The sequence below is a fragment of the Pelobates fuscus genome, chromosome 10, assembly GCF_036172605.1.
Source record: "Pelobates fuscus isolate aPelFus1 chromosome 10, aPelFus1.pri, whole genome shotgun sequence".
In the NCBI taxonomy this organism is placed as follows: Eukaryota; Metazoa; Chordata; class Amphibia; order Anura; family Pelobatidae; genus Pelobates; species Pelobates fuscus.
This window is the reverse complement of record NC_086326.1, coordinates 90176614-90203781: the sequence shown is the minus strand read 5'-3', so window position 1 is coordinate 90203781 and position 27168 is coordinate 90176614. Positions and strand designations below refer to the sequence as shown.

Genomic DNA, 27168 nt, shown 5'->3' with positions numbered 1-27168 from the left:
CCCGGTTTTTTTCCCACCGTTACCTCTTGACCGGCCAGAGGCTCAGCGAGGAACCACTCCATTTGGAATTTGCCTATCCCAAAGGACTCTGTAACTATACCCATAGACTTTTTTTATGTTCACTTTCTAAATATACTATGTACTACGTTTTTGATATTTTTTACCACTGATGATGTTGTGAAAATAAATTTTAAAGTTTTTTACTGAAAACAACGGATTGTTTTTGAAGCTTAAGCACTAGGGGTTACTTACCTCTATCATTACAGATTCTGACAAGCTATTTAATGTCTGAGCAGTAGTTAACACAGCTAACCAATAGATCACATTTAGGTGTCTGTTCGCTATTACACAGGTTCAGTTTAACAGACAGTATCCTAGTCCAGCTGAACGCATAAACACATTGCTGCTGGAATTATTATATCCTGTTATATCCAAGTGCTCCAGCTTGTATTCAATACATGAATTTAAAATAAGTTTATTTCATTCATTTTTTATTCTATATTTGCTGTTTCTCCTTTTTGGATAGAAGACCTCCTGGTACGTTTAGGGTCAATTCCCCTTATACAAAGTTTTACTATTCCAGAGCTCTAATGGGGAGCTCATTTACCAGTTGAGGACTTCTTCTTATCATATTCTTATATTTTAAAACTCTATTGAATTAACCATTTTTTCCACTCATCCAGGGTAGATTTTTCCACCCATATTTATACTAATCAGGACTCGTCGGGGGCGTGATTACCCTCTAGAATCAAGGTATAAAGTAAGGCTTTCGGCATCTGCTCATTGCCCTGTCGTGGTTCTAGCCTGTCTAGTCACTCAGCGCTCTTGTATTCTAGTTGTCTCTTTGGTTCTGACCCGGCTTGTTTGCACTACCCTGTTTATCTCTGTTACCCTTTGACTCGGCTTATCTCTCGCTTACCTGTCCTCTCGTTCCCTCGACCTCGGCTTGTCCCTGACTATTCTCTACTTACTCCTTACGTTAAGTCCGGCCATTCTAAGGTCCGGTATACGTACCTACCACCTGTTTGTACTCTGCGTGTTGGATCCCTGTCCTGATCCTGACATTACGACAGGGCCAATGGATCCTGCAGGTACAAACACTCAGGTTGGTCCTTCTGACTCTAGGTTCGACGCCATGGATCACAGAATGGACCAGATGGCTCTAGCACTACAGGCGTTGCTATCTCGTTCTAGTAATCAACCAGAGGAGATGCGTAATACTTCTATCTCTCCTGTGAGTTCAGGTCTAGAGGTAGCCACTGTAGGTGCTTCTTCCCGTATCACTCCACCTGTACGTTATGCTGGTTCTCCAGAGAAGTGTCGTGGTTTCTTAAACCAAATAGGTATCCATTTCGAATTACAACCCCGCTCCTATCCTGCAGATAGGGCGAAGGTTGGATTTATTATCACATTACTTGTCGAGAAAGCTTTGAGATGGGCCAATCCATTGTGGGAAAATGATAATCCGTTAGTATACAATTATAATGCCTTTGTAGCTGCTTTCAGAAGAACTTTTGACCCTCCAGGTAGAAAGGTCAATGCAGCTAGATTACTGTTGCGCCTTAGACAAGAAAACCGAACACTTGTGGATTATGCACTAGAGTTCAGGTCCTTGGCGGCAGAAGTTAAGTGGAATGAACAGGCTTATATAGATGTATTTTTAAACGGGTTATCAGACATAATCCTTGACGAGGTTGCTACTAGAGAGCTTCCTGAAAATTTGGAGGATTTAATTTCTTTTATTTCTCGCATTGATGAACGTTTAAGAGAGAGGCAGAACACTCGAGAGAGAAACCGTAGACCTTCCTTTAAACTAGCTCCTTCATTTCAAAGTTCTGAATCCACAACCTCACTTCTTCCAGAACCTATGCAGAGAGGCAATACTCGCCTCTCAGAAGAGGAGAGACAGTACAGGAGAAGGGAGGGGTTGTGTATGTACTGTGGAGTCAGAGGCCATTTACGCCTAAATTGTCCTAGTCGCTCGGGAAACGCTCGCACCTAAGTTTCTCTAGAGGACAGGCCTTGGGTGTTTCTATTTTGTCCTCTAATCATAATTATAAAGATCACAGGCTTCTGCCACCCATTTCTTTAACTTGGGAGAAGGGAGTACTAGAAACTATGGCATTGATAGATTCCGGAGCTGCTGAGAACTTTATCGACCAAGTTTTTGTTACTAAACACACTATCCCATCCCAGTTAAGGGAGACACCCTTGGCCGTTGAGGCCATAGATGGTAGACCTTTAGTTGAGCCTGTGATTTTTCGTGAAACCATACCCGTTAAATTAACTGTTGGTATCTTACACGAGGAAGACATATCTTTATTGCTTATTTCGTCTCCATCTGTTCCCATAGTCCTGGGGTATCCTTGGTTAAAAAAACATAACCCTATTATTGATTGGGAATTAGGGGAGATAGTCTCATGGTGTCAGGGTTGTCAGGACAGGTGCTTACGGACAGTGTCACCGCTTTGCGCAGTTAACACACCGATTAATTCTACCTACTCTACAGAGGTACAAATACCGCCTCTGTACCTGGATTTAAAGGCAGTATTTGACAAAAAGAATGCTGATACTTTACCTCCACACAGGTCTTTTGATTGTAAGATTATTCTACTACCTGGTACTATGCCTCCCAGGGGTAATGTATATCCTTTGTCCACTAAAGAGAACTTAGTCTTAGAGGAGTATATTCGTGAGAACCTTGAAAAAGGATTCATTAGGAGATCCTCCTCCCCTGCCGGGGCTGGGTTTTTTTTTGTTAAGAAGAAGGATGGTACACTAAGACCTTGCATTGATTATCGAGGTTTGAACAAAATAACCATTAGAAATGCCTACCCAATTCCTTTGATTACCGAGCTCTTTGATCGTCTAAAAGGCTCCAAGATTTTCACCAAGTTAGATCTCAGAGGGGCGTATAACTTGGTGAGAATTCAGCAGGGACACGAGTGGATGACGGCGTTCAATACCCGTTATGGGCACTATGAATACACAGTAATGCCTTTTGGTCTCTGTAATGCACCGGCAGTATTTCAGGACCTAATCAATGAAGTTCTTAGGGAATTTCAACATGACTGCGTTATTGTATATCTGGATGATATACTTATACACTCTAGAGAGATTGAGACTCACCACAGACAAGTCAGAAGGGTATTGCGCAAGCTTCTTCAACATGGCCTGTATTGCAAATTGGAGAAATGCAGCTTTGACCAATCCCAGATAAACTTTCTTGGTTATGTGATTTCTGGGGAAGGGTTTAAGATGGACCCGGATAAGCTCCAGTCCATTTTGGATTGGCCTTTACCCAGGGGCCTCAAGGCCATTCAGAGGTTTATTGGATTCTCCAACTATTATAGGCGCTTCATTAACCCCTTAAGGACACATGACATGTGTGACATGTCATGATTCCCTTTTATTCCAGAAGTTTGGTCCTTAAGGGGTTAAAGGTTACTCTTCAATTATAGCTCCTATTACTAATATGACCAGACAGGGGGCTGACACTAAGAACTGGTCTACTGAAGCCCTTCTTGCCTTCAAAACACTCAAGGAACTGTTTGCTTCTGCACCAATTTTAGTTCACCCTGATACGACTCTGCCATTCCTACTCGAGGTAGACGCCTCAGAGACAGGTATAGGTGCCATCCTGTCCCAAAGGTTAGGTGTGGATAAGCCCTTACATCCATGTGTTTTTTTTTCCAAGAAACTATCAGGTCCTGAGAGCAGATATGACATTGGTGACAGGGAACTACTAGCAGTTATCATGGCTTTAAAGGAGTGGAGACACTTATTGGAGGGCACCTTACATCCTGTTACTATTTTGACAGACCACAAGAACTTGTCCTATATTGGGGAGGCCAAGCGCTTGTCCTCCAGGCAAGCTCGTTGGTCTTTATTCCTCACGCATTTCAATTACGTGCTCACTTATAGACCTGGTTCTAAGAATTCTAAAGCCGATGCTTTGTCTCGCCAATATGAACCTTCTGCCATATCTGAGCTGGTTTTGTCTTCTATAGTACCCAGGGGCAATATTATCGCCAACACGAGTCTTAAGATTCACTCTCCGTTGCTTGGTCAGATCATGAAGTTGCAACATCTGGCGCCTAGACAGACCCCTGGGGCAAGGCATTTCGTTCCTCCTGAACTCCAACTGGAACTCTTACAGTGTTTTCACAACAGTAAGGCGGCTGGGCATCCGGGTATTCGCAAGACATGTTCCTTGATCTCTAAAGATTTCTGGTGGCCTTCTTTACGGAAGGATATTAGGGATTTCATCGGAGCATGTGAGGTCTGTATGAAGACTAAGCAACCTCATACTCTTCCATGTGGTTTGTTACATCCCTTGAACATTCCAGAGAGACCATGGTCCTGTTTGGCTATGGACTTCATTGTAGATTTGCCTGTTTCTAAAAAACAGACTGTGATCCTCACGGTGGTTGATAGGTTTACTAAGATGGCTCATTTCGTGCCCTTAACTAAACTCCCGACTTCTCCTGAATTGGCGGAGATATTCGCGAGAGAGATTTTTCGCTTACATGGGATACCTTCCGAAATTGTTTCCGATAGAGGCTCCCAATTTGTTTCACGTTTTTGGAGATCCTTCTGTTCTCAACTTGGCATCAAATTGAATTTTTCTTCTGCCTATCACCCTCAGTCTAACGGAGCTGCTGCACGTACCAATCAAAAGATTGAACAATATTTGCGTTGTTTTGTTTCTGAACACCAGGACGATTGGGTCGGTTTGATTCCTTGGGCGGAGTTTGCACACAATAATCTCGTTTGTGATTCTACTCGTTCCAGCCCCTTCTTCATGAATTATGGCTTTCATCCTTCCATTCTTCCCTCGGTTTCTCCTTCCCAAGGGGTACCGTCGGTTGATGTTCATGTTGCCAATTTGAGGAAGTTGTGGGATCAGACTCGACAAATTCTCCTACATAATTCCATGTTGTTCAAGAGACACGCTGATAAGCACAGAAGGGCGGCTCCGGTTTTTGTTCCAGGTGATAGGGTATGGTTGAGTACAAGAAACATTCGTTTAAAGGTTCCTTCTATGAAATTCGCTCCTCGTTACATTGGCCCTTACAGGGTTCTGACTCGAATTAACCCAGTTGCGTATCGCCTAGCTCTTCCAGCTGCCTTACGCATTCCTAACTCCTTTCATGTTTCCTTACTGAAACCGTTAGTCTGTAACAGATTTTCCTCCACTATATCCTCTCCTCGCTCTGTTCAGGTTGAGGGTCAGGAGGAGTATGAAATCAACTCCATCATCGATTCTCGAATCTCCCGGGGGAAGTTACAATATCTTATTGACTGGAAGGGATATGGTCCTGAGGAGAGGACTTGGGTACCTCAGGAGGATGTACATGCTCCTCGCCTCCGCAGGGCTTTTCACTCCCGTTTTCCATCTCGTTCCTTCCGCCCGGTGGGCGTTTCTGAGAGGGGGGGTACTGTCAGGGTACCTGTAGTCTCTACCTCAGAGGAGGTGAGAGACTTAGACGTTTATCCTCCCAGAGGGGTTGTTTCCTCCGTTCCTCGCGGTCCTCTCGGCCATTTACAAGCCGACCGCGAGGGATCCACTTCCTTATATGACGCGACGCTCAGTAGTCGACGTCATGACGCCAACCCGGGTCGACCTGTCAGTCAAGTCCCGAGCACTAATCAGGACTCGTCGGGGGCGTGATTACCCTCTAGAATCAAGGTATAAAGTAAGGCTTTCGGCATCTGCTCATTGCCCTGTCGTGGTTCTAGCCTGTCTAGTCACTCAGCGCTCTTGTATTCTAGTTGTCTCTTTGGTTCTGACCCGGCTTGTTTGCACTACCCTGTTTATCTCTGTTACCCTTTGACTCGGCTTGTCTCTCGCTTACCTGTCCTCTCGTTCCCTCGACCTCGGCTTGTCCCTGACTATTCTCTACTTACTCCTTACGTTAAGTCCGGCCATTCTAAGGTCCGGTATACGTACCTACCACCTGTTTGTACTCTGCGTGTTGGATCCCTGTCCCGATCCTGACACTGTGTTCACCAGTGTGTGCCATTGAGAATATATCTTTCTGGGAGCATGTTTCGGGGCATGTCTGTCTGTGTGTATATCTGGTAACGTAAGTGTGTCAGGAAAAGTGTTTGGAGACCTCTTCTTGTAAAGGACCCACGAATTCTGAATTTCACCATGACTAGACGTACCTAATTTTTCCAATAATAACTACTCTATGTATTGTGGCATCCACCTATACATTTGCTGTATTTTCCTGTTTTAGAATGGTTGTACTTAAAAATATGTAGCCCAGCTAATAGCCGTTTTGCGAGATTTGTTGGTATCTAAAGATTATAGCTGTTGTAGGCCCTACATTTAACCCCGTACTAAGATGGGGGGAAGGCAATCCTTCACGGGTGATAGGCTAGAAGGTGGTGCAATATCAAGTACTGGCCAATAAGTTACCATATATTTATTCCATTTAAGATCTTTCGACATTGCCCATCATTAGATCTAAATTGTTTAAATGCACTTCTTAGATTTTCTATTTCTTAATTGACTTTGCTACTAAGCCTTATTGTTTTTAATGTTTTCGTATTTCTTTTCTACTAGTACATCTGGAGATAAAGTATATTATTTTATATTATTTCACAACATTTGTTTAACCCCTTAAGGACACATGACATGTGTGACATGTCATGATTCCCTTTTATTCCAGAGGTTTGGTCCTTAAGGGGTTAAAGATATTATTTTTATCCTTCATTGCCAGTTGAGTTGTAAAGGTATTCATAATTTGGTTATTTTAGTTTGATTTTTTTATGCTGATTTCAAATGAAATATCACAATCACTAATGTTTCCTAAGTGCTGAATTGCTTTATTGGTTGAAAAAGTTCAACACATTTTAATTACAAAGATCTAGACAGGAATCCAGTCTTGCTGGAGGGACAGTAATGAACCATTTCAATATTAAAATTGAGTATAAATGGTTTTATTTTCCTTTATTTTTATAGTATTACATCTAGTCCATAATGTCTCACTAACCGTCCGTCATGTATACTCTAGTTATCATTACCAGCCTGTACAGGAACATATTTCTCTGCCAGAAGCTAATATAATATCTGTAAATTTCCTAAAAAACGAAGTTCAGCCCCTGCTTTCAAACAATACAGGAACTTTCAATGGGTTATATTATTCCTACAGTTAAGGAGAGGGAATTAATGAATTGACTCTGCCATTCGATGTCAGCATTACATTAGCAGTCAAGAGATTGATAAAGATTGTTGTAGAAATCTTAAATACCTTTTTTTAGAATTATATCATTTAACTCCATGTACTGTAAGTGGGCATTATGCTCAAATGCAGTCACCCCTTTTACATTTTTTTACATTGTTTTATGATACCATTTTTAGTAAGCCATACATCTAGCAATGCCTTTGTAAATACCTACACGCAAGGTATTTCACAATTTTTATTAATCTGTCTATGTTACATCTACTGTATCTGACAAAAATATAATTTTTTGCTTTTATACCAATTGTTCAGACCCTGCAAGATACTGTATACTTTCTAAAAAGGTTAATTTCCCACATATATTTATAAAGGATGAGAGAATAAAGAAGAATATAATATGCATACAATTATATAATTTCAATTTTTAAGTTTGTCTTCAAAGCAATCTATACACAAAATTGCTAAGTGTTATGTTATGTTTATATGCTAGCTATGGATCCCACGCTTCAAGTAATGTTATGCTAATATTTTTTCTATCAAAAAGGGCTCAGTAGTAGGGGGGGTTACGATATGAATGTGTCATTTAATAGGTTCAAAAACACTTTTCCGTACATGACCTACTTAAGTAAGTAATTCAAATCCCCATCAAATAAAGTGTTAACTAGATGTGCAGCTTTTTCAAATTGTGACAATTGTTAAAGGCCCTTGACAGTGTTTATGTGTCTGGGTTTTTAGCAAATTCCTACAAATTATATATCACATTCTTACCTCCAACGTGCAATTCAGAGCATCTGAAGTTCTTTCTCTGGATCTTTTACTCCTCTATTCAGAGATGGCAGCCTTATAATTACTTTAGTAGGAGCGCCCCAAAAATACCCATTGATAAGGTTAAAACAAAGTAGTTTTAAATTAGTAAAATTCAAAGTTTCTATTTACAACATAGAGAGAAGAAAATTATAAACATCCATTGGGAGAAATGTTACCTGAAGAAATTTCTTCAAGTATGTTCGGATGTCCTTCAATGATGAAAAAATAGATTCTAAAAAACCATTCCAGGCACCACAACCACTTCATGACAATGAAGTGGTTATGGTGCCCTGAGTTTCCAGGTGTCATCGAACTTTTAAGCATTAAACTGTTGTTAAAAAGTGCAACATTAAAATGAAGTGTCAAGACAAGGCATTAATGGCCTAGTTAGGATTTTTTAAAAGTGTTATAAATAACAATCTTAACAATGAACTCTGTAGTGTGGATCCTGTAGTTGAATACAGTTATTATTAACTTCCCGTATACAAACCTTCATAAGGTCAACTGACTAATAGTTAAGTATTGTCTTTCAATTTTATGTTAAACCATGAATAAACAACTTCACAGTAACGTGTACTGTCTAGAGCAAGCAGAGTCCTACTCATCCACGTTGATAATGTGATATTTACACCTCTGTCTTATCAATGTCTATTTCCTCTGTGGCTAAGGAGCAGGAGGTCTCTGGCTACTATGAAGTTCATGGCTTTTGTAAAACTGCTCCTAAATTGTTTGACAATAAGACTCTAGTGCCCAGAGACTGATGAACTCTATATTGAGTTATAGCGGTCATGTTGCTTAGAATGCCATTTTAAATAAAAATAATTATTCTCTCATTTTATTTTATATTCTAGTTATTCTAGTCATTTTTCATGAGGTATTAAACAAGGCAATTACTTTATATTTATTTTACAGGCTTGTCTCCTAAATCTTGCAGTTGCATTTGGGGTCATCATAGCAGCATGTAATGCTGCCTGCCATTTTGAAAAATTGCAAATTACAAGGGCAAATGAAATTCCCAAGGGTGAGTTCTGTATAATGTTTTTTTCTTTTTTTTTTCAAAATGCACACTCAAAATCGAATATGTGTAGTATCAAGGGCCCATTGAATTTTTAAATTGTGCAGTATATCGCAAAAGTTGTTCTACATTGCCAAAACTATAGTTAGACTTGCACGTACAACAGCACTTAGCAATGAGTTTTGTAACCGCAAAACAAATTATGTTAAACACACTGATCTCATTAATTACAAAGTTACCAGTTTTCACAGTCATTAATTTCTTGCATCTGAGCATAACAAACAAACTCAAAGGGTAATCTGACACCTACATTTACTAGCAACAACTACAATTGAGACTTTGTTGGTTTGGTCCACCTGGATTCCACAAACGTTTGGTCTTCCAACAGTCAGGTAAACAAAATATTTGAGACAAAAGAAAAACTGCTCAAGTCTTGAAGATTCACCATCAAATAAAACAATATTATGGCTCTTACAGCCATAATGATGCCAGAGCATCAGGCGAAATATAGTCCACACAATCTGGAGTGCTTAAGGTTGCCTACCCCTGCCTCACATTTTTTAATCAACACGCAATCTAAAAATTCTAAAATATTTTGAAGCACTAGCATCTGTTTATGATGGATGAATGCATTCAAATACATCATCTAAAAGTAATATGCACTTCTAAATAATTGTTTAACAGCAGTACACTCAATCTGAGAGTGCTAGTCTAAATCTAAACATTTAAGGTCAACTCAGGATATCCAGTTCGGACAGAAGATCTTGCTGTTGTGAATTCACAGGTTCTCATCTAGGAATCCTTGATAAATCATTTATCTTTTCCATAGCAGGTAGCTAGCAACTGTCAAGCTAATAAATATACTGCAGACAATCAATATGCCAACAAGGAAATGTCAGTGTTTCCTACAATGAGACAACCACTTATTCTCCAGTTTTATTTCAGAAAATATATTCCTTTCTGCAATTTGCAAATACTAAAACATATTTAATCATTATTACGCTATTAATTAATATTTGTGATGTTACCTTATACATGTAATAGTTGTATAACATCATGTTGTTATATCATATTACGCAATTCCCTCGGGAGTAATGTCATTATGTACGTTAAATAAAATAATAAAATTTTGTTTTGAATCAATAATATCCAAATTTTGTGTAAACTGAAGAGACACTGTAGCTTTAGGAATACATATCTGTATTCCTAATGATACAGTATTGATGTCCCCTTTTAGTTTTAGGGATCACCACCACCTTAAAGGGACTCTCCAGGCAGCCCCTGTTTACTCACCTGGTTCCAGCGCCGGGAGCCTCGTGAAGCCTCGCCCCCTATTTCGTCAAAATGCCGAAATAGGCGGGCGCGAGCAGGGAGCAATCAGACGCTTCCATTTGGAAGCGTCATTGCTCCCTTGTGCGCATGCGCGGCTTCGCCGCACATGCGCACAGACTTCAGAAGTCCTCAGCGCACTACCGCGCATGCGCGCGGTGTGAGCAGCCGCAAGTTGAGCTGACTGACAGCTCAGCTCGCGGTCTTTGCCCACCCCTCTCTTCTGCTGACAGGCTGGAGAGAGAAGGCGCGCACACAGTGCCTTCTCTCTCCTGCACACGTCAGACGTATTTTCAAACGTCTGACGTGTACAGGGCCTTTTTAGGGCCCTGCATGATAGGAAGTGCCTCTAGTGGCCATCTGAGTGATGGCCACTGGAGGTATTCCTATCAATCAATGTAAACACTGTATTTTCTCTGAAAATACAGTGTTTACATTAGATTGCCTGCAGGGAGCTATAGATCTCACCTGGACAAATACATTAAGCTCTAGTTGTTCAGGTGACTATAGTGTCCCTTTAAATAAATCAAATAAAACTAAAATAAATTGTTAACTCACCTTCTCCAAGCACAGAATTTTCCTGGGCACTGCCACGGCCTCCTCCTAGCGTGTGTCTCCGGAATGACGGTCCAATATAATGCATCTTGTAGAGGAGCATTGGGGCATGCCTGGTGCTTGCAGCAATGTGCCTACAATTCTAGACTATGACAGCACTGCACATGCACAACTCTACAACTCTTGTGTGGGGAAGGTGGAAGGTCGGCATGCGCCTATGGTCCCCAATGCTCACAGTGAACCTTACCTTGTGGCTATGTGGATTACCCCATATCCCATTTTTTCTCTTTTTGTACCCTTTTGATACCGGAGAAACTGACGGAAGCCAAGCACAGAGAGATGGACACAGGTTTCTTCAGGAAGGAAGAGATTCTTTATTGGATCACCGATCGGGACTCAGAGGGACTAGCGTCACCAAAATACAGCAAAGTCTGAGTACTGAATACATAGAGTACATTCCTTATATAGCACTGTAGCTCCTCCCACAATTAACTACACCCACACATACCCTTAACCTATTTAATGAATAGAGTCTAAACTCATCCATCCGGTCTAACCACGTGGCTCATCTGATACAAAGGAGAGGGACGCGTAATTCCAGTTCTTACATTCCTGCACCTGGTCAGTACAGTGATGACAGTATCTTAGCTACGTGTTATTAACTAACTGATACTACAAACACATATACATACATATGCCTTGTGGCAATCTTAGCCTGCTAAACTTGTATTTTACTGGAATTACATCACATTCCCCCCTTTGATGCCTCTGATATTTCACAATTACTTGAGGCATCACTTAACCTTGGTTTGCATATACCTCAGGTTACCATGAACCAGACCAGACTTATCTTATGATGTGAATCTTCAACATTCATCTTCTTGCATTGGTTCTCCCTGATCTAGAGCCTTATACTTATATATCGCCATTATCTGTGCAGCAGCCTTCCTCTCTGCTATACTTCCTATCAGGCTTTGCACAGACCTAACTACTAAGGGTATAAGACACGGTAGGAGTAGACACAACAGTAAAATCAGTAGGACTCCACCTACCACTGCCTTAAGCCCTCCAAACCACTCATACCAGCTACCAAACCAACTACTTGGATTGTACCCTTTCCATACCTGAGTAGGCACATGCACTAGTTTAACCATATGGCTAGTAAGCTCAGCTATTGCTTGCCCTTCGTCATCTATTTGAAGACAGCAATTGCTCAGGTTAAACTTCCCACATACACCTCCCTCTACTGCCAAAAGGTAATCCAAGGCTAATCTATTTTGGTACACTGCTGTCCTCATCCTGGTATTATGCTTCGCTAGAAGATTGAGTGCTTGTGAGGTCTCATTAGTAATAATCTCAACCACCGCCTGTAATCTTATAATACGGTTGAGCATATAAATTGGGGTTCTATAACCAAAGGTACCATCTTCTGCCCACGTGGCTGGCCCATAATAATCTATGATACGCTGGGGAGGCCATTCATTATCTTCCCAGGTGCCTATCTCTAAGGGTCCCCTTTTCTTCCTATGATTCACATCATACACTTTAACACCTAAAGTCTCACCTGTTTCAATCGGTAACAAGAAGAAGGATGGTTTGAGCATACCCAACACACATGCCCCTTCCCAGTCCTGTGGCAGCTCCGAATAGGCTTTCTTACCACAGATCCAGTACAAATTTGCTGGGGCTCTCCAGGTAGATGTGATGGATAGATCAAACCACACGTCCTTTAAATTGGCATATCTAGCAAACGGGTTAGATGGTTCTGAGACATTTGAAGCCGACCACCAAGTTGTATTCTTTGTATCATCATCATAAGCTTTTTGCCCTAGACAAGTTAATTCTCCTACAGAAGTATTATACATTATTCCTTTCCTTGCTATGCAAACATAACCTATGATGGAGGTCTTTAATCTCCACTCAGATTTACCTCTAACACTCAAATGATAATCGGCTTGTGTAGATATTAGTTGGTCAACTGCCTCAGAACCGGACATTACCTCCTTTGCTTCCCAAGGCCATTGGTCTCCCATGTTAGTACCTCCACACACATAGCAGTTGGTAACATTAAGACTACCGGCAATACTTTCAGCTAGGTCAATGAACAGGTTTTTAGCGTTATGGGGGATCTTATTATCTATACTCATCTCTTCATAAAAGGAATGGTATACTTGATGAGTCTGGGAGGATACCGTATCAGTCTCTATTCCTATAAACAATAATGTCCCAGGATCTAAACCCGTCCCGTATATCTGAAACCCAAATAAATTACCATATTTATCTAAGAACTTGTCGGGGTTATTTATAAGAATATGGACTGGATTGCATTCCATAGACTTACAGTATGGATTGGTAGGCAACTTAGTAACAATCATGTCTTTGTCTACTGTCTGTCCCCAAGTCGCCCACCCCACACAAGACCAATATGGACAAAAGTTATAGTCTTTATTTGGGCATCTAGGACTCACATATTTATTTTTGCTACTGGGACAAATATATTTATCGTTAGACCCATACGTCCTCTCCCATCTAAGATCCCCACATACATTCCACGGCTTTCTACCACTCGATATCGCTTTACACGCATCAAATAGCAGAACACCCGAAGAATGTACGGATTCTAACACCGTTTTATTAATTAGGGTCCCCTGAGGATCTCCATTCCTGAGAGTCAACCAAATTGTACGAGGCTGATACTCCGGACTGAAGCACTTAGGTTCTCCTACTCCTAAATGGCACACACTATAATCTATATTTAAGTATCTACATCTCGATACATCTCCTTTACATTCGTATTGTGAATGCCAAATTAGGGTTTGGGAAATATGGTTACCTGTTCTCGTAGTCTTAATGCATACCTCACAGCTAGGAGTGTCGGTACCTCTACCTTCCTGAATATAAAAACACATATAAATAAACACTATCAAAAGCACATCTTTCGCCGTCATCCTCAGTCTTCGTCCGTGCGATGGAACCTCAGCTTCCAGGATGTGAGGGCTGCAGGGAATGGAGTTCTGCTCGTCTTCACAGGTGTCCCTTCGAGACTTTCCTGGCTTATACACTATGTGTTGGTAAGCGGACAGGCTTTATTATGGCCTTCTCACTCACACCTGTAACAATAAAATTTGTAATCCACAATAATTCCTCGTTACTCCGACTGAGTAGTGCGTTTTAACCGGATCTTGCAGGGATTCTCTGGATCTGCTGTAACTTGCCAAGAATCGACTGCTGCTGGTTTAACCCTGGAGTGATGTATCCACGGAGTCACTTCTGCTACTTTTATCGCTGTAGGGGTAGACAAAAGAACAACATAAGGACCTCTCCACTTGGGCCCTAACGGTACATTATTCCACTCTTTAATCCACACTTGGTCTCCTGGATGATAACTATGAACAGGGGGATAAATATTCACAGGTAATCTATCTTGTACCCATTTCTGTACCTCCTCCATAGTCTTACCCAACTCTACAACCTGCTGCCGGGTAATTCCTTCTCCCAACTGACTCAAGTCCCCCCTTAAGTTACCAAGTACGGGAGGTGGTCGCCCATACATGATTTCAAAAGGAGAGAGGCCCATCCTTCTGGTAGGGGTACTGCGGATTCGCAATAAGGCTATAGGTAAGAGAACGTTCCACTTAAGTTGGGTTTCCTGACACATTTTAGCCAACTGGTTCTTTATAGTTCTATTCATTCTCTCTACCTTACCAGAACTCTGGGGTCTATATGCAGTATGAAGCCTCCACTTTATACCAAGCATATGAGTCAGTTGTTGTAGGCACTGGTGAACAAAAGCTGGACCATTGTCCGATCCTATAGAACAGGGTAGTCCATATCGGGGTATTATTTCTCGTAGCAGGAATCTCACAACTTCTCCTGCTTTCTCTGTACGAGTAGGACATGCTTCTACCCAGCCTGAATAGGTGCACACAATTACCAGCAGGTAACGATGTCCACCCGATTTAGGCATCACTGTAAAGTCTATTTGTAGATCGGACATGGGGAGTCCCCCCATAAACTGAACTCCTGGTGGCTTTACTGGTCCTTGTCTTGCATTATTCTTAGCACACGTTACACATCTGCGTACAATGGCCTGAGTCAAGTTGGACAATCTTGGTATGTAGAAATGTTTTCTAAGAGATTCTTCAGTACTGTCTCTCCCAGAATGTGTCCCGTTGTGATAATTTTGGACAATTTCTACCGCTAGCGATGCTGGTATAACTATTCTTCCATCTTCTAGCTGATACCACTTGTTCTCCAGATACTTTCCCGGTTCAGTCTTTAACCACTCCTCTTCTTGAGCTGTATAAACTGGAGTCCATTGGGACAGTGGAGTTGGTATAAGAGCAGCTATATGCCCTACATACTCCTGTCTTCCTGATTCAGCAGCACGCTTAGCTGCACTATCTGCCATCCGATTTCCCTTGGTTACATCACCATCTCCTCTCAGATGCGCTCGACAATGTATGATACCGACTTCTTTCGGCTCCCACACTGCTTCCAATAGTTGTAGGATTTCAGCTGCGTACTTGATTTCTTTGCCTTCTGAATTCAGTAGTCCTCTTTCTTTATACAAAGCTCCGTGGGCATGAGTGGTTAAAAACGCATACTTAGAGTCCGTATAGATATTTACTCTTAAACCTTCAGCCAATTGTAACGCTCGTGTTAGTGCTATTAATTCTGCCTTTTGTGCTGATGTTCCTTTCGCCAATGGCCGAGCTTCTATCACCTTGTCTATGGTTGTTACTGCATATCCTGCATAGCGGATCCCTTCTTTCACATAACTACTGCCGTCTGTATAATATTGAACATCGGGGTTCTGGATGGAAAAATCACGAAGATCTGGTCTACTTGAGAATACTTCATCCATTACTTCCAAACAATCATGTTGACTTTCAGTAGGTTGTGGCAAAAGGGTAGCTGGATTTAAGGTGTTTACAGTCTCTAAATGCACTCTTGGGTTTTCACACAACATTGCTTGATACTTGGTCATACGGCTGTTACTAAACCAATGATTTCCTTTGTAATCCAACAACGTCTGTACTGCATGTGGGACTCGTACATAAAGTTCTTGACCCAGAGTGAGTTTATCGGCTTCAGCTACTAGCAGGGCGGCTGCAGCTACGGCTCTTAGACAAGGTGGAAGTCCGCTGGCCACTGCATCCAGTTGCTTAGACATGTAGGCAACAGGTCTTTGCCATGATCCCAAGTACTGTGTCAATACTCCCACAGCCATTCTTCTTTGCTCGTGTACATATAAGTAGAATGGTCGTGTGTGATCAGGTAGACCTAATGCTGGGGCACTCATCAAAGCCTTCTTCACATCTTCAAATGCCGTTTGCTGTTCTTGGGTCCATAAGAAGGGGTCGTGCTCTGTACCTTTGATGGCTGCGTACAGAGGTTTTGCCAGTATCGCATAGCTGGGAATCCATATCCTACAGAAGCCTGCTGCCCCCAAGAATTCTCGCACTTGTCTTCTATTCTTGGGTATTGGTATTTGGCAGACAGCTTCTTTTCTCTCTGGCCCCATAATCCTTTGACCTTCAGAGATATGGAATCCCAGATACTTGACAGTTGGCAAACACAACTGAGCCTTCTTCCTGGACACCTTGTATCCTGCCTTCCAGAGAATATGTAGTAGATCGTGCGTTGCTTGCTGACATTTTTCTTTTGTAACTGCTGCTATCAACAAGTCATCTACATATTGTAACAATACACATTCTCCTGGGATAGACTCGAAATCCAGTAGATCTTGACTTAGAGCTGAACCAAATAGGGTAGGTGAATTTTTAAACCCTTGGGGCAGTCTTGTCCAAGTCATTTGGCGTTTTGAGCCCGTTACAGCGTTCTCCCATTGGAAAGCGAAAATACATTGGCTTTCTGCGGCAATTCGGAGGCAAAAGAAGGCATCTTTGAGATCTAAGACTGTGAAGTAAGTAGCCCCGCCCGGAATTAAAGCAAGCAGGTTATATGGATTGGGTACAACTGGATGTATGCTAACAACCGCATCATTGACTGCTCTTAAGTCCTGTACAGGTCGATACTCATCTGTACCGGGCTTTTGAACAGGCAGCAATGGGGTGTTCCAGGGGGAAGTACAGAATTTTAGGATACCATACCGTATGAACTTATCCAGATAGGATTGGATGTTCTTCTTAGCCTTCTGCGGAATGTGATATTGTCTTAGGCTCACTGGATAAACCCCATGTTTCAGTTCAATTTTTATTGGTGGAATATTGCGGGCCAGTCCTGGTGGGTTGTTCTCTGCCCAAACTCCTGGTATGTTAAACAATGTCTCATCACTCCTAGGGTTTTGGCTAGTCAACACTGTATAAAGTCGCCACTCTTCTTCCTTTGGTACGGATAAAGTCATAATACCTGAAGGTCCATTAAACTTTAAGGATGTTGTTCCATTTGGTAGGAACGTAATCTGCGCTTGTAATTTTGATAGCATATCACGTCCCAGCAATTGGACTGGACATTCAGGCATATAAAGGAATTGGTGTTTTACTACGTGGCCTCCCAATGTACAGAGTCGACTTTTAAGAACCGGTTTTTCAGCACTTCTTCCAGTTGCTCCTATCACAGTAATAGTCCTTCCAGATGGAGGAGCAACTAGATTAGTCACCACTGAATGTTCAGCACCAGTGTCGATCATGAACGCACTCCTTTTCCCCCCTATTGATACATCGACCATAGGCTCCGCTCGACCAAGGGGGATGGAGCCCGGTCGGTATCAATAGTCCTCCATGACAGTGTCAGCCAATCCTACAAAGTCCCTACCTTCTCTATCGCGGGACCTTTGCGCTGCTGGAATATACCTGTCTTCCCTAACACTTCCTCTGTTCCCATTACTCCCTCTATAACCATTACTCCCTCCGGGGCCTCCTCTACCTCTCGCTCTACCTCTAAAGTTTCCGTAGCCTGCCCTGGGTTGGTCTCTCTCGTACTGCTCTCTTTGCGGACATTCGTTCCTCCAATGCCCTTCTTCCTTGCAATACGCGCATTGATCCCTACTCAAAGGCTCCCTACTCCATCTATTATTGCCTCTATCTGGGCCCCGTTTATCTACGCCTGCGATCGCTACCGCTAGCATATCAGCCTTTTTACGCATCTTGCGCTCCTCCTCTTTCTTGCTTTCTGTTTCCCTATTCATATACACCTTATTAGCTACCTCCATTAGTTGGGTGATTGACATACCTGCAAACCCTTCTAACTTTTGTAGCTTGCGCTTAATATCTCCGTAAGCTTGGCTGACAAAGGCGGAGTTAACCATTCGGGAATTGTCTGCGTCTTCCGGATTAAAGGGGGTATACAAGCGGTATGCCTCCAATAATCGGTCATAAAAGACACTGGGCGCTTCATCGCTTTTCTGGATCACCTCAACTGTCTTCGACATGTTAATGGCTTTCTTTCCTCCGGCTTTCATGCCAGCAATTATAGCGTCTCTATAGGCTCTGAGTTGAACCATATCAGCACCATTTACGTTCCAATCGGGATCGGTGTTGGGATAGTGTGTCGCGGCCCATGCTGCTGGATTGGCTTGGTTCAAAGCACGGGCTCTATCCTCTAATGCTTTAATGGCTGCTTGATTTATTCTTGTCCTTTCCTCATTGTTAAATAAAGTCATTAGTAACTGCTGGCAATCAGCCCATGTCGGATTATGCGTCTGTACTATTGAGGTGAACAGATCAGTCATAGCTTGTGGTTTCTCAGTATACGAGGAATTATGGGTCTTCCAGTTTAAAAGATCGGTTGTGGTAAATGGGACATATACGAAGACTGGGTCAGCGTGTGCCATTTGACCTGCGGCATCGATATAAGCTGACCCGGGATTCAGACGAAGAGGCATCTGATAGTGCTTTAATTGTTGGGCACCAGTCAACTGTCGGGTTTGGATGGGGCTACGTAGAGAGGCGTCAGTCATGGGTTCCGGTCGGGGAGAGATAGGGTATGGGGATGTGGGAGGTCGGTTTTGGGAAAAGGTCGTAAATAAAACACTTCGAGCCGAGCTAGATGAAGCTTGACCGGAAGTCTGAAGTGGCGCCAAATCAGGATATTCGTTTCTAATGGGGGTGGATTCTGGTTCCGGAAGGGGAGATTTAGTACGAGGGGGGGTGGATCCTGTACTGGAGGAGGAAGCGGAAGTGGATGAGGGTAATGAGGGGAGGGGTGCAGGACTTCCTGCGTTTGCGTCACTTCTTCTTAACGGAAAGTAAGGGGGCGGCAAAGGGATCTCGGACTCAGGGGGCGTGTCCAAAATGGGCCTAACACCAGTCCTAGTGGACGAGCAAGTCCTAGCTACCATGAGGCGACACTGCTCCTCGTGGCATGTCTGGAGCCATTTTGGCGAGTCATTTACGGCCTGTCTCCAACAGTCAATATAAGGAAACTGGCCGTAAAGTTCAGGCCTACCCGATACAGCCACGTGTAAGCGCTGTACCAGAGTTGGATCCAAACTGCCACGTGGCGGCCATGCCGCAACCAAAGTAGGCCACTCCCTAGTGCACAAAGTGACCAAACGTACAGGAGACATCTTTACCCCAAAATCACAAACTTTGAATCCCTTTTTAAAATTCTTAACCATACATCCTAAGGGATCCGGAATCGTTGACTGCGACGCACCCATATTTAACAGTGGAACGTCGTTGACAACGATTACTATACACGCGTACTATTCAACAGTCACACCCGTTTCCTCTGGCAACAGCACCACGTGGTACGGTTACCAAGTGAAACGTACACAATAACAATAAACACTCAGGGAATTCCCGTACACACACAGCTGCTACACCAGTCACTATATAATCAATATTATGCCCTTTGGCGTAACTACACAGTCACCCACGCTATAATTCTCTATATACGAATTACCCGTCTATAACACACCCCAGTAACATCGTCTTTTACAAATAGCGGTTACAGTACGGTTAGCATAGGTCAAAGCACAAGTTAAGGTCACAATACAATTATTAGTGGTTATGGTGTTAAAACATGCAATGGACGACAATGATTAGTACTTATTATATAATGTCAGTAAATATACAGGGTTATGGTACCGTGCACTATAATACAGCAACACACTATTAACACTCTCGCTAGACGGCTGAGCTCGCGCTATCTAACAAGATATACACTTTACTAAAACAATCGTTAACACATTTACAATTCCCAACTAAACTATTGGCCAGTACCTTGAATGGACTACCTAAAACTATATACACCCGTTTTGGTTAGCCACACTGCCCAATCACCACATATACATAGCGAGCTAGAGAACCGAATTTACACAGGCGCCTCTTAGTCGCACTATACAACGAGCTAGAGATCCGAATTTACACAGGCGCCTCTTAGTCGTACTATCAAAAGTCTAGTGGGTTCCAAATTTACACGCCTTCCCACTTAGCCCAGATAGGATGAGAACTAGCGAACCGAATTTACACAGGCGCCGCTTAGTCTCCCGGTCCCTCCGACCTAGCGAACGTAATATACACCCTAGAACGCTAGTCTAGACAAGACACCGGTGTCCGGCTAGGGCTATCTTACACCAGGACCCCGCCTGACTAACCAAATCAAACGGTCTGACTAAAGAGCGTTCGATCGAGCGGTGCGCCTTCGCTCCTTCCCTCCGACAGAGGGGGCAGATACACAGATTCAAAACCCCTTTGGGCCTACCGCACAATCGGTATACCCCTAGTGGGTCCTGCCGTCTAAAACAGCAGTTGTCTTACCTCCTCGTTCCTGAACCTGAGTTCACACTCATCGACGGGGACACCCCAGCACTTCTCACGTAGAGGCCGATGATCTCCTGGACAACAGACCAGTGGCGCCGAGACGAAGGGAGGTCCACGCAGAAGTTCAGGGGTGCAGCCGTAGAGAACGTGGGCAAAGATAGACCGTCTCACGCCTCTGCCTCTCAGCTACCGTTGAACAATGAGCTTCCCGGCCAATGCACCAAATGATACCGGAGAAACTGACGGAAGCCAAGCACAGAGAGATGGACACAGGTTTCTTCAGGAAGGAAGAGATTCTTTATTGGATCACCGATCGGGACTCAGAGGGACTAGCGTCACCAAAATACAGCAAAGTCTGAGTACTGAATACATAGAGTACATTCCTTATATAGCACTGTAGCTCCTCCCACAATTAACTACACCCACACATACCCTTAACCTATTTAATGAATAGAGTCTAAACTCATCCATCCGGTCTAACCACGTGGCTCATCTGATACAAAGGAGAGGGACGCGTAATTCCAGTTCTTACATTCCTGCACCTGGTCAGTACAGTGATGACAGTATCTTAGCTACGTGTTATTAACTAACTGATACTACAAACACATATACATACATATGCCTTGTGGCAATCTTAGCCTGCTAAACTTGTATTTTACTGGAATTACATCACACTTTCTCTTATTATATAATTTTCAATAAAAGACAAATTATTATTTTTTTTTCAAAAAAGCAACTTATTACACTTGTGACAAACTCATTTCTGCAATTGCTTTGCCTCCTGTGAGATCATCAAGTATAAGGATTTCTGTCCAATTCAATGCTTCTGTTTGCATGGGATGTGTTCTGCAGTATCATGCTGTGCGTGATGTTGCCAAACCTAAAGATCTTTGAATCTTTAAAGAAGAAAGTGTTGAGTGTAGAGCTTGTATGTCTGTCAAGTCACTAGAAATGTGCTCTCAGCAACTTAGAAAAGTTGTTGTTTCTATGGCATTGTTTCACATTGTCAGGGAAAGAAGCAGAATTCTATGACAGTAATAAATAAGGACTTTGGTGCTTATAAGCTCCCTTTTAATGAATGGGTATTTTGAACTCATCAGCCATCATACTAACAGACATAGGTGGCTATGCAGCCAGTGCAAATGTATTCTTTAAAATTTAAATTAATGAATGTTGTCCAACTACACACTCAAAGAGCTACACCACAAAAGGCCACAATGTATAGACCTGTCCCAGATGTGTTCAGTGCACTTCAGTAAAAAAACTCATGAAAAATTATTTATGTGGAGGAACAAAAGTTGGTTCATTGCAAGTCACAGTGATGAAATTGTATAATCGGAGATTTCAAAAAGCACAGTGAGGCAGTGCAAATAGAACCTTAAAACGACCCTCCAGGATTGTCCACCAGACAGGGACCACCAAACCTAAAGGGAAAACAGCCATGGAATCTGTAGACAAGCACTGAAGCATTGACATCAAGGGCAGGAATCCAGGAGTGCTTCTCAGCCTATATCTAGTTCAGAGGGTGAAATACAAAAGAGCTCCCTAAAACATCTGGGGTTTTTCAATGGTTTGCATTCCTTCTCCTCACTCTCGATTCGGGAACCTTGTGGTGCCTATGAATTCAGTTGTCAGTTTATGAGACATTTCTCAGAGATTAAGAGTGGATATATATATTATGTCATCTAATTGGTATGATGTAGCAGCCCTGCAATGATGGTTCGTATTCCCAACTATTTTGGGGTTATTAGCATTGTTATGATAGATAAGTTTCCTGCCACTACCTATAGTAATAAAGCTGTATTTTATAAATTTTGCTTTTTGATTGCCTTTTTTTCTGTTTAGAAGGAAAGTCACAAAATTGCAAGTAGGCTTTTTGTGTTTATTATTATTATATTAATATTTGTATTCCTCTTGTGTTGCGCAGATACATATGCTTAAATTAAAGTTGAACCTTATCCTGTGTTTGACTTGACATGGGGGACTATGATTACGAACAGACTGTAAATTCTCTATAAATACTAATGAATGATAAAAATTGACCATCATTTGTCAGTATGTTAGTTTTTGTGTTAGTCCGTCACAGTAGTATTCTGAAATTTTAACATAATTCATATCACGCATAAGGAGAGCACTGAAAACATTTATATTTTTCTTAGGTTGCTGGGATGACGGTGAACTCCACCCTTTTGGCACAAAGTGGGAATCAGAAGAATGTGAAGAATGTATCTGTACCAGAAAAGGAATGCAATGTTGTGATCAGTAAGTGGTCAACACAGGTTCTTTCTTGGTCCAGAGCCCTGATAGCCAATTAATATATGAAGTCAGTAGACAAATCAGTTTTACATATCTAAGTGTGCAGTGACTCATGTGAGAAGCCATATTTACTCCAATTAGAACTATACATTTTTATAAATTTATATGTATTTACATATTAATGTAAGTAAACTACCTTCTTTAACCCTTGCAGCATGAACCAGTCATGTGAACAGTGACTAGGGCACTATAGCGTTAGGAATACATATTTGGGGGGCGGAGCCTGAACGTTGAAGTGACTAGACGCATGCAAACGGCGAAAACCGAACAGAATTCACCCCACATTTACCCATACTTGCCAGCAAACACCCCAAGACCAAATGGGAAGAAAGGGGAAGAAAACGGCACCACACAAGCCCCCATCGGGCTTAACAATAGGGGAAATGTGGTTGCAAGCACGCGGGGCCTCGGCAGCTACAATGGCGGCCCAGCATGGCGGGTGCTCGGATTTCTCCAAAGACATATCCGATGAAGAAGGGGGATATCCACTGCCCTCAGACTCACCGCGGAAGGCATAACACTGCGGCAAAGAGGCAGATGCAGAACCGATTACTGTAGCGGTCATGAAGGCGCTCATGGCGGACCTGAAACACAGCTTCCATGAGGAAGTCAAAATGCTACGCGCAGACCTGCAGGGCCTGACAGGCCGCATCTCCAAGTTGGAGGGCTCTTCACTATCCCACACCCAGGACGTTAACGTTCTCCAACACAAGGTACAAGGCCTGGAGCAACAGAACCGGCAACTCGACTACCGCCTCGCGGCGCTTGAAGATGCCAAGCGGGCATCCAACATTAAAATAAGGGGAATTAGGGAGGACATTGCCGAGGCCGACCTACCTCAATTAATTGACCGGATGCTACTCACAATCCTACCGCGAGGAAAGCACGCAACGATCACCCCAAAAGGGATCTTCAGAATCCCCAAACCACTGAACGCGCCACTAAACTCCACAAGGGATGTCATTCTGAGTCTCCGCAACAGCGGCCACAGAGCGACGATTCTATTAGCCTTCCGAACCAAGACCCCCTTCCAATTCGAGAACATGGACATCTCGCTTTACTCAGATCTATCAAACAGCACGTTAGCATGGCGCAGATCGCTGAAGCCACTTACTTTGATCCTCCATGCCCACAAGGTAGACTACCGGTGGCGACCTCCCAGGACACTAGCTGTCACGCGGGGAAAAGACTCTGACACCATCCAAGACATCAAAGACGCCCCAGCATTCCTCCGGCTCCTGGACTTACCTCACAAGCTGCTGACCCAGGCGGAACCAGCTACCACGAACAATCGCAGCTCCCCCAACCGCACTCATGTATGGGACCCGGACAGGAGAGTCCCATTCATCCCCCAGAGTTCCACACCGGAGACGTATGCTGCGATCACGACATAGTAACTCAGAGACTAAAACGGCACGAGCCAGGCTGAACCCGCTGCATACAAGTAGCACCTAGCATACCGGACTATGGCTGGTATTCTTCTGCTTAACCACTGACGGGTGGTATGTTACCTTGACATGTGCAAACTGTCCAGTTTACCATATCCTATATTCACCCTATTATTGCTGTAAAAATTGTATACGTTGTATTCACCTTGCAATGTAGGACCTTCACCGACCCGTACATTGTTCGGAAGGTTGGCAACCAACTAGATATTATGTGAATGTGGCATGAGACCCTAGTATAGATATCAGAGTTGTTGTTCATGTTAATGTTCAGTTATTTTTTTTTCTTTTCTTATCTTTTTTCTCTCTTATACCTCGCTCAATGCAAGCGGCTGCTTCACACTGACAATGCTGACAGTTTGCGTAGTAGGGTCAATCGATTCCAGTAATATCCCACGAGACAGAGGCTGCTGCACCCGTAAGCGGCCACAGTGTATACTTGGGTAGTACCTAATGCGCAGGACCCTAGTTAACGCGAACAACCCGTTCTGTACGCTAATTCTGAAAGAGAGACCCGTCTGCTATTACGGTCTGGCCCCATAGGTTCACAGCGCAAGTTCCCCTCTAACAAGTTCCCCTCTTAGAAGATTTCATCTAAGGCAAAGGAAATGTTTTTTTACTGTAAGAACAATCAGGATGTGGAATTCTCTGCCTGAAGAAGTGGTTTTATCAGAGTCCATACAGATGTTCAAACAGCTACTAGATGCATACTTGCAAAAACAGAATATTCAAGGATATAATCTTTCAATGTAGGGTAATAACTGCTTGATCCAAGGATAAATCTGACTGCCATTCTGGGGTCAAGAAGGAATTTTTTTCCTAGCTTGTTGCAAAATTGGAAGTGCTTCAAACTGGGTTTTTTTTGCCTTCTTTTGGATCAACAGCAAACAACATATGTGAGGAAGGCTGAACTTGATGGACGCAAGTCTCTTTTCAGCTATGTAACTATGTAACTATGTAACAAAGCTCACTCCCCTATACCATATTAAATACTGTTATGTACCTTATTATGTGCGTTTGAATTTCAACGAATTACAAGTGACAGACTTCCTGCCATAGGGGACAACATACGCTCCACTAATTAGTCGAGGTTACTTCGCGAGATGACCCAAGGGTCGCTGACCGTTTAAACCTATTTACTGACAAGCTACACACTCAGCTAGCCAGCATTCACAGCTTATAGCAACGATATGCATGCTAACGACCTACTCATGTTTAACCCCCCTGTACTACACGGAAGGTAGACTTTTCTTACCCTTTTTCTCAGTTAGGCTCCCACGTTGAACCTCTCATGTGACCACAGAGAGGACCTTACTAACCTGCTGACTATATAAGGTCAACGCTGAAGAGAATTCCGCGTAAGCATGTATGTAAATAAAATAAAGCTATAACTCTTGGCCGACATTTACGCCTGACACGTCCCACCCACACTGGACACAGTATTTATTTATTTATTTATTTATAAAATATTTTACCAGGAAAGATACATTGAGATTTCTCTCGTTTTCAAGTATGTCCTGGGTCCACAAATCATTGCATTGTTACAGTTAGTGTACAATAAAATACAAAATTAATATACAATATATACAACATTTAACATAGAACAGGTAGGAAAAATATAATCAACCATGACAGGTACATTCTGTTTTGAGGTATGTAGAGAAGGATCTCTTAAAGGACTTTAAACTTAGGGAAGATTTTAATTTGTGCGGGAGGTCGTTCCACAAATGCGGTGCTCTGTAGGAGAAGGAGGATCGGGCTGCTTTCTTTTTATATTGAGGTAGACTAAGTAAAGTGTTGGTACTGGATCGGAGGTTGTAGGAAGTGGGAACAGCCGGGGAAAGCATTGCGTTCAGGTAGGGTGGGAGATTCCCAGAAAAGCTCTTAAACACAAGGCTAGAAAGATGAAGGGTGCGTCTGGATTCCAGCGACAGCCAGTTTAGTTCTTTTAGCATGTCACAATGGTGGGTCCTGTAATTACATTGTAGCACAAATCGGCAGAACGAGTTATACAATGTGTTGAGTTTATTAATGTGGGATTGCGATGCAGATGCATATACTACATCCCCATAATCAATGATTGGCATCAGCATTTGCTGTACAATCTTTTCCTTTACTGAAGGGCTTAGGCAGGATTTGTTTCTGTACAGGGCACCTAGTTTTGGATAAAGTTTAGATGCAAGCTTTTCTATGTGCAGGCCAAAAGATAGATTGGGGTCTAACATCATACCCAAGTATTTGAAAGAGTGGACTGCGGTCAGTGTGCCATTTGAAATTGTTTTGATGGATAGGTGAGAATTGTGTAATTTGTGTAATTTAGGTACTGTTCCAAAGATCATTGTGACAGTTTTGTCAGTGTTCAGGAACAGTTTGTTTTTTGCAATCCACTTTTCAACCTCTGTAAACTGGTCTTGGAGCACAGCCTCAAGCTGCGGTAGATCGGAATTGCTCGCATAGATTACCGTGTCATCTGCGTACATGTGTACATTTGAGGATTTGCAGACATTAGGCAGATCATTTATAAATAATGAAAATAGTAGGGGGCCGAGAATGGAACCTTGGGGAACACCACACGTGACTGGGAGAGGGAGGGAGTCGCTGTCAGAAATGGACACATATTGCGAGCGTTCCGATACATACGATCGAAACCAGTTTAGCGAATGATCACCAATACCTGAGTTTTTGAGTTTGTGCAGTAGAATGTCGTGGTCTACTGTGTCAAAGGCCTTAGCAAAATCAAGGAAAATAGCTCCAGTTAGGTCTCCTTGTTCCATGCC

The 27168-nt window shown here is 42.7% G+C and overlaps 1 protein-coding gene across 1 annotated transcript in view; it reads left to right on the top strand.

Moving 5' to 3' along the window:
• LOC134575833 (beta-microseminoprotein-like) overlaps positions 1-27168 on the top strand; it is a 48490-nt gene that overhangs the window by 12218 nt on the left and 9104 nt on the right. Inside the window, exons 2-3 of the mRNA XM_063435267.1 lie at positions 8913-9021; positions 22790-22892. Of these exons, the coding sequence (XP_063291337.1) occupies positions 8913-9021; positions 22790-22892 (212 nt within the window). The remainder of the gene's footprint in view (positions 1-8912; positions 9022-22789; positions 22893-27168) is intronic.